This window comes from Schistocerca serialis, chromosome 1 (genome assembly GCF_023864345.2).
Source record: "Schistocerca serialis cubense isolate TAMUIC-IGC-003099 chromosome 1, iqSchSeri2.2, whole genome shotgun sequence".
Classification (NCBI taxonomy): Eukaryota; Metazoa; Arthropoda; class Insecta; order Orthoptera; family Acrididae; genus Schistocerca; species Schistocerca serialis.
This window is the reverse complement of record NC_064638.1, coordinates 953710312-953723940: the sequence shown is the minus strand read 5'-3', so window position 1 is coordinate 953723940 and position 13629 is coordinate 953710312. Positions and strand designations below refer to the sequence as shown.

Below are 13629 nucleotides of genomic sequence, written 5' to 3'. Positions count from 1 at the left end.
GGTCTTGAACATTATGATGCAATAGCAGTTACAGCAGTTATCCTGTTATGCACAGTAGAGTTACATTAATGCGACCACCTGACAAAATGCAGATTAACCATCTTTTGCAGCGCTGACCGCTTCGAGACGTGCAGAAGATAGTCAGTGAGGTACTGGAACGAACCAGCAAGGACCTGCGGCCATGCGAACTCAGTTGCCATGGCCAGCTGCTCTAGGTTTCTCGGCTGAGGATCCACCGCGCGTACAGCCGGATCGACGTGGTCCTACAGATTCTCGATTGGATTTAAATAAGGGGTGTTGGTGGCCAGGGGAGTACGGTAAACTCACTTGGAGCTTTTCCAGCCACGCACGCACACTACGAGCTGGGTGACACATTGCATTGTTCTGCTGGTAGATGGCATCGTGCCCACGAAATAGAAACTGCGTCTAGGGGTGGACATGGTCTCCAAAGATAGTTGCATACTTGTGCTGATACATTGTGTTGTCTGTCAGGATGAGGTTGCCCAGGTGATTGATTCCCTGCAGCCTTGACCCTTCCGACGAATGTTGCAGGGTGTTTACTTTCAGATGTCTAACGCCGAACATGCCAACGGTCGTCTTTCCGATGGTGCATGAAACGTGATTCATCTGAAGAGGTCACGTGTTGTCACTCATTCGATGCCCACTTGGGGGTAATTTCGAGCCTTCGTTGCCAATGAACGTCAGTCACCAAGGGTGCATAAACCAGTCACCTGCGGAGGCTCATACGCAACAACTTTCTCTGAACGGTCGTTGAGAAGAAACTGCTGGTAGGCACTTGGTTCATCTGGGTGGTCAGTAGCTCAACAATTGCACGTATTTTCCTAACCCTCCATCGCTAGGGCTCCCATCTGCCGTCTGAGAGTGGTTATTGCAGGAGGTGGTCACCTTAGCGTGACTAGATCCCTGTGAACTACGGCCCGTGGTGCAGGGCAGTTGCCTCAGCGCCGGATTTGAGTAGCACCATTTTGCCATGAACAGCTTACAAACTTAATCGTTCTGGATATGGTTTCACTCTTGGTCCGAAAGGCAATGATCATATCGTTTTCAGCGTCAGGTAAATCGCTCCGTTTCTGCTTTACAACTACTGCAATTTTGTCCGTGTCCTTCCGGCAAGCTTTATATACCCTCCACAGAGAGCCTGTATACAGAGAGAGTGGCCATAGGTGAAGTTGCCCGTAATTGGTTGATTAGCTCTGGCGCCATTTTTCTGCCAAACGTCTCTCGCGCTTCCCATGTTCGCCGTGCTTTTGAGTTGAATTGAAGTTCAGAAGACTTTTGGAAATGATTAAAAGGTATTTGAATTATTGAGTGACTTGTTATACGTTGTGCATGCATGTTCGATTTAGTTGTATATGGTTTTTAAGCTCATATTTCTTTAACAGTTCGTGCATACTGGTAGCATAACAAGCTTTTCTGAAGCCAATATCTGACAGTCTTTGCTGGAAACGGAAAGTTCCTATAGTTGTTGTGCCATGCTCATTCGACTTTGCAGAGTCAAACTTTATTTCGTTCCGAATCAGAACACTAGGCATTCTTTTGGTTTCAGTATTACTGCCTGACTGTTGACCCAGGCAAGTTGTAAGCACGTTTTCCGCAGTTGTCGTGGTTGCTGAAACATTGTTCATAGTAAGTAATTGTAGGCACTCTTGAAGACAGTTTTTAATAGGCCTACTTACTGTGGGGTAGAAGGGATACGGTAGTTTTCTTGTTATATTTGGTCGTTATTACAGTAGCCTACATTCAACATTACTTGATTTTTGTAATCTTTTTCGTTTGTTATCTACGAGAGGTATTCAGTATTTATATGAAAGAAAGTCGTAAGCAGTTATTTACTTGTGACATGCAAAAAGTTTGAAGACGTGACAAGAAGTGCTAATACGTCTCACACTTTTTGCATGTCACAAGTAAACAACTGCTTACGACTTTCATTCATCTGACGTAATACAGGTACGTTAAATCTTTAGCGTTATGCACTTCCGCTACAAAGCAAATGGTATACACTATATTTTTTTATTTACGTTACTTTCATTGCAATATGTCTAGTAAACAAACTTTAAAGGAGATAAATGCAAGTAACGAATAATTTTTACAGCCACTGTATCAAATTTTCCTGTGCTGTACGTAGTAGGCTACTATGAATATATTATAGCTGTAAAGAAAGGCATTTAACGAATGATTTCGCCATATTATCTTGTGCTTATAATTCGGTGAGTGTGTACTCCACTACTGACCATTCAAAAGTCCCGCCTGCAGTTTGGCAGAAAAATGGCCGCTGTATCGTCCGGTTGGCCACTCTCTACCAATACATGCTCTCTAACCCTCCATCGCTAGGGCTCCCATCTGCCGTCTGAGAGTGGTTATTGCACTTTGACTCGAACATAGGAGGTGGTCACCTTAGTGTGACTAGACCGCAGTGAAGTGTCTTTGGATGTGGCGGCTCTGTGCACTCATCATTAAAATTCTTAGTCAATTGTTAGGTATAAGGCGTACCTAGTCTTTATGCCACAAAGTAGCCAACTTGTATTGTACAGAGTATGTGGAGTGTCGATAAGATCTTCTCATAGAGATGAATAAAAAATACGTGCGTTAATTTTACGCAATATCAGTGGCTCTTACATCATTGGATTCTCGCTGGATGGAGTGGGATGATCTTTCTCAATCTGCAGCCACTAACGGCTGAAGTTACGGAACGGTTTTTCTACAAAGCTTGCGTACAAAGCTCCACCTCCTCCCATAAAAGTCCACCTTGGATAGCAAACGTCAAAATTCCACCCCAAGCAACCGCCTCCTTCGCACTAAGTCCCGCTTTTAGCCCTATTGTGCAGTCGAATCACTGTTTTTCTCCTTCCGCTCCACGTGCATCCTGACCAGCATGATAATAACTAATGTTGTCGGTGTACCTGTCGCCTCGTGCTCCCAAGCGTTTTCTGTTAGATCTCGCTAAAAGTACCTCACGTGAAAAGCAAGGTGGAAGGATTTTGTACGCAAATTCTAGCATCTGCTGCATGCTTATCTGGAACAGATTACCAGCAGTTTCTCCATAACACACAGTAATGCTTGTTAGACTCGACTTCCTCTAATTCTAGCACGAAGGAACCTCACTACATTTCAGTGAATATGAGGGAAAACAGTTAAATATTGAGGCAATGGATAGATCTGAAACTTTGTGGCAGATTACAACTGTATGCCGGACTGAGACTCCCACCTAGAACCTTGGCATTTCACGAGCAAGTGCTCTACCGACTCAGCGTTTTTTCTTATTTTTTTATCATTTTTATTTTAAATTGAGCTATCTTTCATTCCTTCTGCACAGCCTTATGTTCGTCATAGTACCTATCGTCAGCGGCAATCGGAAATAAAATGAAAATTGCTCTCCAGATTTCCATTTTTCTCCTTGAGTGATAAAACTTACAACTGAGGAATTTCACTTCGCATCAGCATACAGGGTAGTTGTAATTAAACTATCACTTCTTCAGAGGGCCTCGTGAAAAACGAGTGGTCGTAGAACAATGAAATTTAGTGGAAGCATTTGTAAGGACTTGCGGAAGAGGAATAACGAATACACCACTGAAAAAAACACATGTTAATTTCCACATGAGAGGATAACATTAGTTAGTTGCGTACCATGTTTACGTGCCAGCTTACAAACGATACTCGCTGTGACGACCATCTGCATCCACGACAGCCTGTTTCCACACTAGAGATATCATTTCACAATTTTTCGCACCGATCTTTCGAACGGTGGTCCATGGAATGTTCAGCTTTCGTGGCACAGCTCGTGCCTTACTAGAAGATCGCACATTGCACCCAGCAGTAACTTCATCAATAATCTGTGGCGCAATTGGCCGTCTGCAGCACCCAAGAACAATTCTCAAGTAGTCAGTTAATTTTAACTTCCAAATCATGTTTTTCAACTCCGATGTGGAAACAGGACTTCTCCGTATTCCTCCAATGCGTCTATACTCGCGAAGTGCAGCTCGTTAAAAATATGTAAGTGTACCATTCACGAAAACATGACGTTTTTAATAAAGGCTTGGCAATGAATGATAGTTGTTGGACGTCCTCCTGAGGACGTTTTTAATAACGTCATGTTTTCGTGAACGGGTTTTTAACGGGTCTTGAGGAGAGAAAATGGATTACCGGTATAAAAAACGACTCACACCGACGGAATTATCGTAATGTGATGGAAATTGATAAATGTGCTGTACATGTATAGACAGTCAAATTATTATAATTTCTGAAAAATTAGATTTATTCAAGTGAGAAAACTTCGCAAATTGAGCAAGTCAGTAACGTGTTGGTCCACACCTTTCCTTTACGCAAGCAGTTACTCGGCTTGGCAATCATTGATAGAATTGTAGGACGTCCTCCAGAGGAATATCGTGAAAAATGCTACCCAATTGGCGGGTAATATCATCAAAATCCCGAGCTCGTTGGAGGACCCTGCCCATAAGTCTCCAAACGTTTTAACTTCGGTAGACATTCGGCAACCTTGCTGGCCAAGGTAGGATTTGGCAAGCACGAAGACAAGCAGTAGAAATGCTCTTCGTGCGAGGGCGGGCATTATCTTGTTGAAATGTAAGCCCAGGATGGCTTGCAATGAAGGGTGTCAAAACGGTTCGTAGAATATCATCGACGTATCGCTGTGGTGTAAGGTGGCCGCGTATTACAGCCAAAGGTGTCCTGCTATAAAAAGAAATGACACCCCAGACCACTGGTACTGTCTCCCGGATGTCAAGCCGTACGGCTGGCGACAGTCAGGTTGGTATCCTACCACTGTCCAGGACATCTCCAGACACATTTTTGGTCTGGAATTTCATGGACTGGAGTAGAATTGCCATCACTGATAAGTCCTTATGCGAACTAAGCCGCGATGACAACCGAAGATGTGTCTGGAGACCCCTTGTTCGTCATCTGCCTCACCTTTACAGCATAGAAGTACGTCGACGATATTCTGCACCCCATTCTATCGCCCTTCATGGCAAGCCAACGTAGGCTTACATTTCAATAACTTAATACCCGGCCACACACGGAATTTGTGGTAAGATCTTATTGGACCAAACTGCTAAGGTCGTCGATCCCTAAGCTTTCACACTACTTAATCTAACTTACACTAACTTACGCTAAAGGCAACACACACACACACCCATGCCCGATGGAGGACTCGAATCTCCGACGGGGGGAGCCACGCGGACCGTTACAAGGCGCTTGAGACCGCACGGCTACCCCGCGTGGTACTTGCCAAATCCTACCTTGGCCAGCAAGGTCACTGAACTCTTTCCAGCTAAAAACGTTTGTAGCGTTATGGGACGGGACCTCCAAATAGCTCGGGATTTTGACGATCTAATGCTCCAACTGGACCAAGTCTGGCACAACATCCCTCAGGAGGATGTCCAACAAACCTCGCAATCAGTTCCAAGCCGGATAACTGCTTGCATAAGGGTCAGCATTAGACCGCCGCGTTATTGACTTTCTAAATTTGTGAAGAATTTTCTCTTGAACAGTCATCCAACTTTTTTGAAATTATAACCATTCGTTTGTCTGTACGTGTACATCACCTCTACTGATTTCCGTCCGCTTCCGTTAATTCCTTCCTTGTGTTCCCTTTTTCTGTCTTCGAGTACTGTGTAAGAAGATGTACTGATGATCATACCTTCACAAGGATCAAAGTTATGAAAATGGCAATCACGATGGTTGATGACCCACAGGTAGCCAAACAACATTTTGCTTGGTACATTTTTCTTTAACAAAAATTTATTTCGGGCGTCCAAAATAAATTGAGCACCCAGTACACTATCTGAACAAAAGTAGCCGGACACCTACTGGTGGACATTAATATGAGCTGTGTCCTCATTCACCTTTATGATGGCTTGAAATCTGCTAGGGACACTTTCAGTAAGGCGTCTGAATGTCTGTGAAGGAATGGCAGTACATTCTTCCTCAGGAGTCAGATTTATTATTATTTTTTGTACTAGGATATTTTTTCGCTGGAGTTATCGTTATTCGAGTTATAAAAATATACGTCTGAAGGTCATTTTTGTACGTTTTTCTTGAATAACTCTAAAATTACAACCTATATCGAAAACGCATCCCACTACAAAATTTAACTGCATTCAATTTTTTACAAACAGGTCCTGTTCATTTTTTTTAACGTAGAACTACTAGTTTGCACATAGTGAGCGAGAAAGTATTGAAATCTTTTCCATGGTATTTGAGGGTGCTGCCGGTTGCATAAAACTCATGGGTAGGGGCAGCTGAATCACCTTATATTATATTATATTGTATGATATTGCATTACATTATTTATTCCTGGAAATTAATTAAAAAACTAGTTCTACAAAAATGCTAATACTACAACTACTTCAACTACCACGAAACTGTAATAGAAGCCTTAACCAACTACCCAATTATTAATACTACTGTTAACTCCACAAAATCTGTTCAAGTTTTGTTAATTTAGTTTGGTGCATTTAAAATGCAGATGGTTGTTTCTGCTATTGGATCCGCCATCATACTACCCCAGTCAACAGCCATTATCTTCTGGATTCCTTCAGAGTAGGCTAGCACATCAGCAGCGTATCTACTATAACAAACAGTTCCACGATTCACTGTTACGTCGCAGATTCCACACTTCCGTTATCACTTGCACCAATGCAATGCAAACCACTTGACTCTGTGGCCGCCAACCTCAGTTGGCTTCTCTCCATCTTCAGAGACTGTTGTCTAGCGGGAATGGTAGCATGCTGGTTTGTAGCTGAATGCCTCGTGAAGTCTTCCTGGTCCTTCCTGGGTACTGCAGCTGCAGTATTGTGTAAAATGTACTAGGCTGACTCACTTCTCAATGCATTCCGCAGTCCCACAGTACGTACTCTTTAGTGCCCGCATGCTGCATGCGCAACTGTCTTCCATTTGTCTTTAGATTTTGTGTAGATCTGTAGCTTAAGGGCCATGAGCGGTCAGCTAATATGTCAGTTCACTCGACGGGTGAAGAAATCTCTCTCATTTTTATTCTCTCCCTGATGTAAGGAAGAAATTTGTATGCTCTCCTGCCTGCGCCTGAGGTGTTCCATTCATTATGCGCAGTTCTAATATGCGATCTTTTGCTAGCGTTTTCGTATTGGGCTCTGTTTCACCTATCCTTGGGTACTTCCACTTGATTACCTTTCATTGACCAATAAAGGGCTCCCGTTTTCATGATTTCCATGCCCAATGGGCATATTCCTGCTATTACTAACATTTCATCATTCGGCGTAGTGCAGCAGGCGCACATTAATCTTAGTAGCTCTGCTCTTTGAACTCATCTCACTAATGAGGTTGGCTCCACAAGCTGCTGTCTATGAGCTCTGTTTTCAAGGGAAAACGAAGTTGGCTATTTGCAATGGATACAGTTTTGTTCATCAAGTTTGTACCTTTCGCCCAGATATGTCGTTACTGCGCTGCTTCTAATCGTTACATCATCTAATTTCATGTTAGGCTTACTTGCTATGTTCCCTTTCAGCAGGAGATACATAGTTTTGTGAGATATTAGTGACAGTTTGACACTTCAGAACCATTCCTCATGTCCAGGAAGCCCTGCATTTCACTTGTCTTCTATAAATTTTCTGATGTCATTACTTACAACGAACAGCACTTCGTCCGCAAATGCTACCAGTTCGCTTACGTTAGCAGTGTGGTGTAACTTCTATAATATGGGCTGTAATGCTACATGCCAAAACTGTGTATTACACACCGATCACTGTGGATTTACTTTTGTTATTGTCTTCGTTATTTTCGTTCCTGGGCATTCCATAAAAGCATCGCTCCCGCAGTAACAGTCTCTCAGGTAGTCGTGCAACGCCTCTGGACACTCCAACTCCCTAAAGTGCCAAAGAAAGACGGCCACCACAGGTTACTGAAAGCACCAGGAGAATCAGTAATCTCCCCTAGAGTGTACGTAGAATGAGCTACATCGCCTTATTAATTGCATCTTCACTTGACTTGCTCTTCTAAGCCCTTATGAGGACTCATCCCGTGTAACAGTCTATGATATTGTAATCGCTTGCATAATAGTTTTTTCAAATATTTGGCTGAGAATGTTCAACAGACAATTTGGTCTGTTGAAGTTGGGTACCATCAGATCCTTCTTTCACCCTTTATCAATTATCGCCATTTCAGCATTATTCCACTGTGCAAGGACACTTCGTTTCAGGAGAAATTCGTTTTACAGTTCACGCAAGTAAATATCTAATTATTATTTTTAACAGAAACAGAAACAGAAACAGAAATAGGCGACGATGTTGCAGCTGTACTAAAGTTACAAAATTTATTCGCAATTTTTACCGTGTTGGGTCTCGATCCCGGATTTACCGTTTGATGCGAATGGTCGCCTTAAGCACTTTGGCTGTCCGTGCACGCTTCCAGCACCGACGCAAACTTCAATACGTCACACCGTCTACGACTCCATCGTTCGCAAGTTTACTGGCATTCCTGCCACAGGGCCTCAAGCAAACAAATATTTTCAACGTTAATGCTACGATCGACGTATTGCCTGTCTAGGATTGTAATAGTTGTTTTTAACATTGTCTGAAGAAGTTTGTCACGATCTTGCAGTTGCACTAAATTTATGAAATTTATTCGAAATTGCGGGATCTCATTCAGTAGTTTGTGCAGTTTTCCGCTTATGTTGGAAGATTGTTCACTTTGAGATGATTCTGTCTACGAAACCAGGTACAGGAAAAGTATTATACTCTCCTTTCGATTACATATTCCTTACCAGATATCTTAATGGTGTAGTAAGCGTCATCGGCTCTTCCAGCCATGGGAGCTGCATAACGTTCTCTGTGCTTTCATAAATTTGTTGCGGAGGATCTGTTCCGGTCTGTGTTTTGTTGCCTACTTCCATGGTGTAGGTGTTTGTTTCCTGTAGGAAGTGACTCACAGTTTCTGTTTCTGTTGCAGATACATCCTTCATTGTCAAATCTTCTTTCACTTCTGTAGGCAGGGCAGTATTTTCCTCAGTTTGTGTGCTGTCGCTTGCTGTATATAACTGCCGAGTTTGTCTGCAAATCCTGCACTCCTTCGGTCTGTGTCGCTTGTTGTTTTCTATGGCACTAAATGCTCACACTTTGCCAAAAATTCCTCGCTCTTTCGGCCCCCTCCTCCTCCTCATTGGTGATTTATGTTGTTGACATAGACGTCACTTGATGGTGTCATTATAGTCCATGTTGTTTTCTAGTGTTATGAGACACATGTCAATAATCCGTTCTTAGAATCTATCTTGTTAGGAGGGTTTGATGCGTGTGACATTGATCTCTGTTCCCAGTACATTCTTTAACCCTATATTTACCTGGCGTACACATTGTCGCTAGTTTGATTTTATTGCAGTCTTTTCTGATATGACATTCTTTTCCGCAGTGTCCACAAATTACTACTTGTTTATAACAATGTTTTGCCAAATGACCAAGGTCTTGACATTGAGCGCACCATTGAAACCGAACGAAATCCAAGATCGAGTTTTCGAGAGTACTGTCTAATATCAGGACTCACTTCGCTAACTTGAAGGAACACTCCTCCTCTCATTGTCACTGTCCTGAATTGTACTGTAAAGCCACTTTCGAGCTTCTCTTGGCCAGTTCAACTTTATGGTTCTAGATGTATACTGTGTCCTTTAGTGTCTTCGCGTCTGTGTTCTGTGGGATGCCACAGTATTTCTTTCTTCGTCTGTTCGCGTATCAGTTTCTCTTTTTTCCGTTCATTACCCTTTCCGTGTTATTTTGTGTAGCGTTTTCCGGGATGACTACATTACTGATCTCCTTGATCTTCTTTATACTAATTTTCCCTCTGGGGGGACTTAAAAAGAGAGTCGTATTGGACGCCGCGGTTTGGAGCGAAGTCGTGCTTCCTCATCGCAAAGTGTTCCAGTGGTTTCAGGTCGTGACCTTGGGTACGCCAGTCCATCTCAGGAATGTTATTATCTCACTTATGCTGTTATATGACAGAGAGCATTTGTCATGCTGATATAAGCAGTCATCGTCTCCGAACCTTCCCTCTACTGTAGGCAGTACACAGTTCTACAAAATGTATTCATATCCTTCTGTATGTAGCGTTTCCTTAAGAGCAAAAGAGAACGACACACTAACCAATAGAAACAGCCCCATGCCTTAAAACCACAGCCTCCCTGTTCCATTGTTTACACTACCCATGCTGGCCGGTAACATTCCCCAGAGTTTGCCAAACCCAAAACCTACCATCCGATTGCCACAGGGTATAGTGCGACCTGTTACTCCAACTCAATCGTTTGCAGTCAGTCATTGCCCAGTGGTGTCGCTCTTTACCCATCCTCAAGCGTCGTTTAAAAGTTGGTTCAAATGGCTCTGAGCACTATGGGAATTAACTTCTGAGGTCATCAGTCCCCTTGAACTTAGAACTGCTTAAACCTATATAACCTAAGGACATCACACACGTCCATTCCCGAGGCAGGATTCGAACCTGCGACCGTAGCAGCAGCGCGGTTCCGGACTGAAGCGTCTAGAACCGCTCGGCCACCACGGCCGGCCCAAGCGTCGTTTACCACTGACTATAGAAGTGCTTGGCTGATGAGGAACTGCTCGATCACCTTTTTGACTCCCCACAGCAACAGTCGACTTGGGAAGCTTTAGAAGGATTGAAATGTCCCTGACCGATTTCTTACTCAGGGACACCCAACGATTAGTTAACATTCGAAGTCACTGAGACCTCCTGCTCACCCATTGCGCTGTCACTGCTTCTCGACTGACGCCGCAATACTCTCTGGGTCCTTTCATACTGACGAGTTTGCTTCTCGTGACTTCTAGTGGTCAACTCTACATTACGTACGGGTGTCCGGATACTTTTGATCGGACAGCGTATACTGAATACCTGGGATACCTCCATTGGCCCGACGTAGTGCAGCAGTTCGACGTGGCATGGATTCAACTTGTCGTTGGAAGTTCCTTCCAGAACTATTGAGTCACGCTGCCTCTATAGCCGTCCGTAATTGCGAAAATGTTGCCGTGCAAGATTTTGTGCACGAATGGATCTCTCAATTGTGTCTCATAAATATTCGATGGGATTCACCTCGTTCTGATCCGCTTGGCCAGATCATTAGCTCGAATTGTCCAGAATGTTTTTCAAATTGGCTCTGAGCACTATGGGACTTAACATCTGAGGTCATCAGTACCCTAGAACTTAGAACTACATAAACCTAACTAACCGAAGGACATCACACACATCCATGCCCGAGGCAGGATTCGAACCTGCGACCATAGCAGCAGCGCGGATCCTGACTGAAGCGCCTAGAACCGCTCGGCCACACCGGCCAGCTTAGAATGTTTTTCATATTGTTATCCATCCATAAATATTCCGTCGTTGTTCGGGAACATGAAGTCCATGAGTAGCTGTAAATGGTTTCCAGGCAGCCGAACATATCCAGAGGACCCAGTCCATTCCATGTAAACACAGCCCGGAGCATTATGGAGTCATCACCAGCTCGCACAGTGACTCGTTGACAACTTGAGCCCATGACTTCGTGGGTTTCCTCCGCACCCGAACCCTACCATCAGCTCTTTCCAACATAAATCGGAATTCGTCTGACCAGGCCACGGTTTTCCAGTCGTCTATAGTCCAATCAGTACGGTCACGAGTCCAGGAAAGGCGCTACATGCAATGTCGTACTGTTAGCAAAGCCACTCATTTCGGTCGCCTGCTGCCATAGCCCACTGAAGCAAAATTTCACCGCACGGTCCTAACGGATACGTTCGTCGTATGTTTCACATTGTTTCTGAGGTTATTTTATGCAGTTTTGCTTGTCTGTTAGCACTGACAACTCTTCGTAAACCCGCTTCACTCAGTCGTTTAGTGAAGGCCAACGGCCTCTACGTTGTCTTTGGTAAGAGGTAGTGCCTGAAATTTGGTGTTCTCGGCACACTCTTGACACTGTGGATCTCGGAATATTGAATTCTTTAATGATTTCCAAAATGGAATGTCCCATGCATCTAGCTCCAACTATCATTCTGAGTTCAAAGTTTGTTAATTTCGATGGTGCAGCCATCGTGTCGGAAACCTTTTCATATGAATGGCATCAGTAAAAATGACAACTCCGCCAGTCAGCCTCCCTTTTACACCTTATGCACGCGATACTACCGCCATCTGTATATGTGTATAACGCTTTCCGAATATCTTTGTCGCCCCGGTATATGTGTGACAGTAGCCACGTTACAAGATGATGATAATAATTTTATGTAAGTACAATTCCTTCCATTTTATGATGTTAATTTCTGCCTGCAATAACTGTGCGCCCGTAATGATACGATTCTTCATTTTCCGTCCTATTTTCATTGCGCCTCCTGGCTCTTTGCAGTGTGCTGCCGACGCCGGTAGACGAGGACCAGGTGACAGCGGTAGCGAGAGGCTCCTCTCTGGAGCAAATCTTTCCACGTGGAGCGCACATCCAGCAGCACGCAAGCGTCTGACCGCAGGTACAGGTGGTGAACCGAAGGCGGCCATCGGCGGCTAGTGGTCCAGCCGGTAGCGCAACGGCATTCTCTGAACACTGGACCAACTTCAGCGGAGCAACCAGTGGCACTAGACTGGAGTTGTGTGAGAATGAGTACGAGATAGGGCCTGTGTCATATTAGGCTGATTTGACTTACTTCTGTTGACAATGAATATTCGCGTATACGGGCGATAGCTCAACCACCAAACTGTTTCATGTTCTCTGTCCACGAAGCATTTAATGGATCGAAACGTAATTTTGTAATTTTAACATGATTAAGTTAATGTGTAGAATAAGAAATGACCTGTATTGCGGTTAGAAACTATGAAAGGAGAGAGCGTCACAACTACTGTGTCGTACTGCATGTAGATACGAACTGGCTGATTATACAAGAAAACTTTCTGCTGCCGATTACGGTTTACAACAAATAAAGCGTAGTCGTTTTGAGTGAGCGCGCGCCCGGGTGTATGTGTATGTGTGTGTGTGTGTGTGTGTGTGTGTGTGTGTGTGTGTGTGTGTATGTGGGGGGGGGGGAGTTATGTGCACGCACACTTGCGTGTGTGTGTGTGTGTGTGTGTGTGTGTGTGTGTGTGTGCGCGCGTGCGTGCTCGCGCGCGGTAGAGAGAGAGAGAGAGAGAGAGAGAGAGAGAGAGAGAATTTGTGCGAAGTATGGTTGCTTTGTAAATCAGATGTCCTTGCTTGCATAGAAAATTTTCATGTCCGGCTAATTGAGCGATCTCTCTTGTTAATTCACTATACATTAGTGTTTATTGACAAGAGTAAGTCGTTTTATTGTGGGAGCCTTGATGGAGACATTTACGTCATTAATACACACAGTATTTATTGACAAGAGTGTGTCTTTTTTTTGTGGTGGCCTTGATGGAGATATTTACGTCATTAATACACACGAGTAAACAATAAGAATGGTTACGTTTAGACTGCTTCTGTAACATACGGTATGTGCTGTTGACTGGAAAGCAAAACGAAGGATCAATAATAGTGTTTTTGTTGCATTGTTACATAAAACGAGGCAACTGTAAATAAGTAATTAAGTACAGTATATAACAACATTTTAGGGCTTACGACGCTAAAGGCACCGTCAAGATTCCTAGTGGAGG

At 43.8% G+C, this 13629-nt stretch overlaps 1 protein-coding gene across 1 annotated transcript in view; it reads left to right on the top strand.

The window, feature by feature from the left end:
• The window catches only part of LOC126451484 (E3 ubiquitin-protein ligase MARCHF3-like), an 84596-nt gene extending 72064 nt beyond the window's left edge, over positions 1–12532 (top strand). The window contains exon 3 of the mRNA XM_050091033.1: positions 12377–12532. Within this exon, the coding sequence (XP_049946990.1) occupies positions 12377–12532 (156 nt within the window). The remainder of the gene's footprint in view (positions 1–12376) is intronic.
• Positions 12533–13629: the final 1097 nt, after the last annotated feature.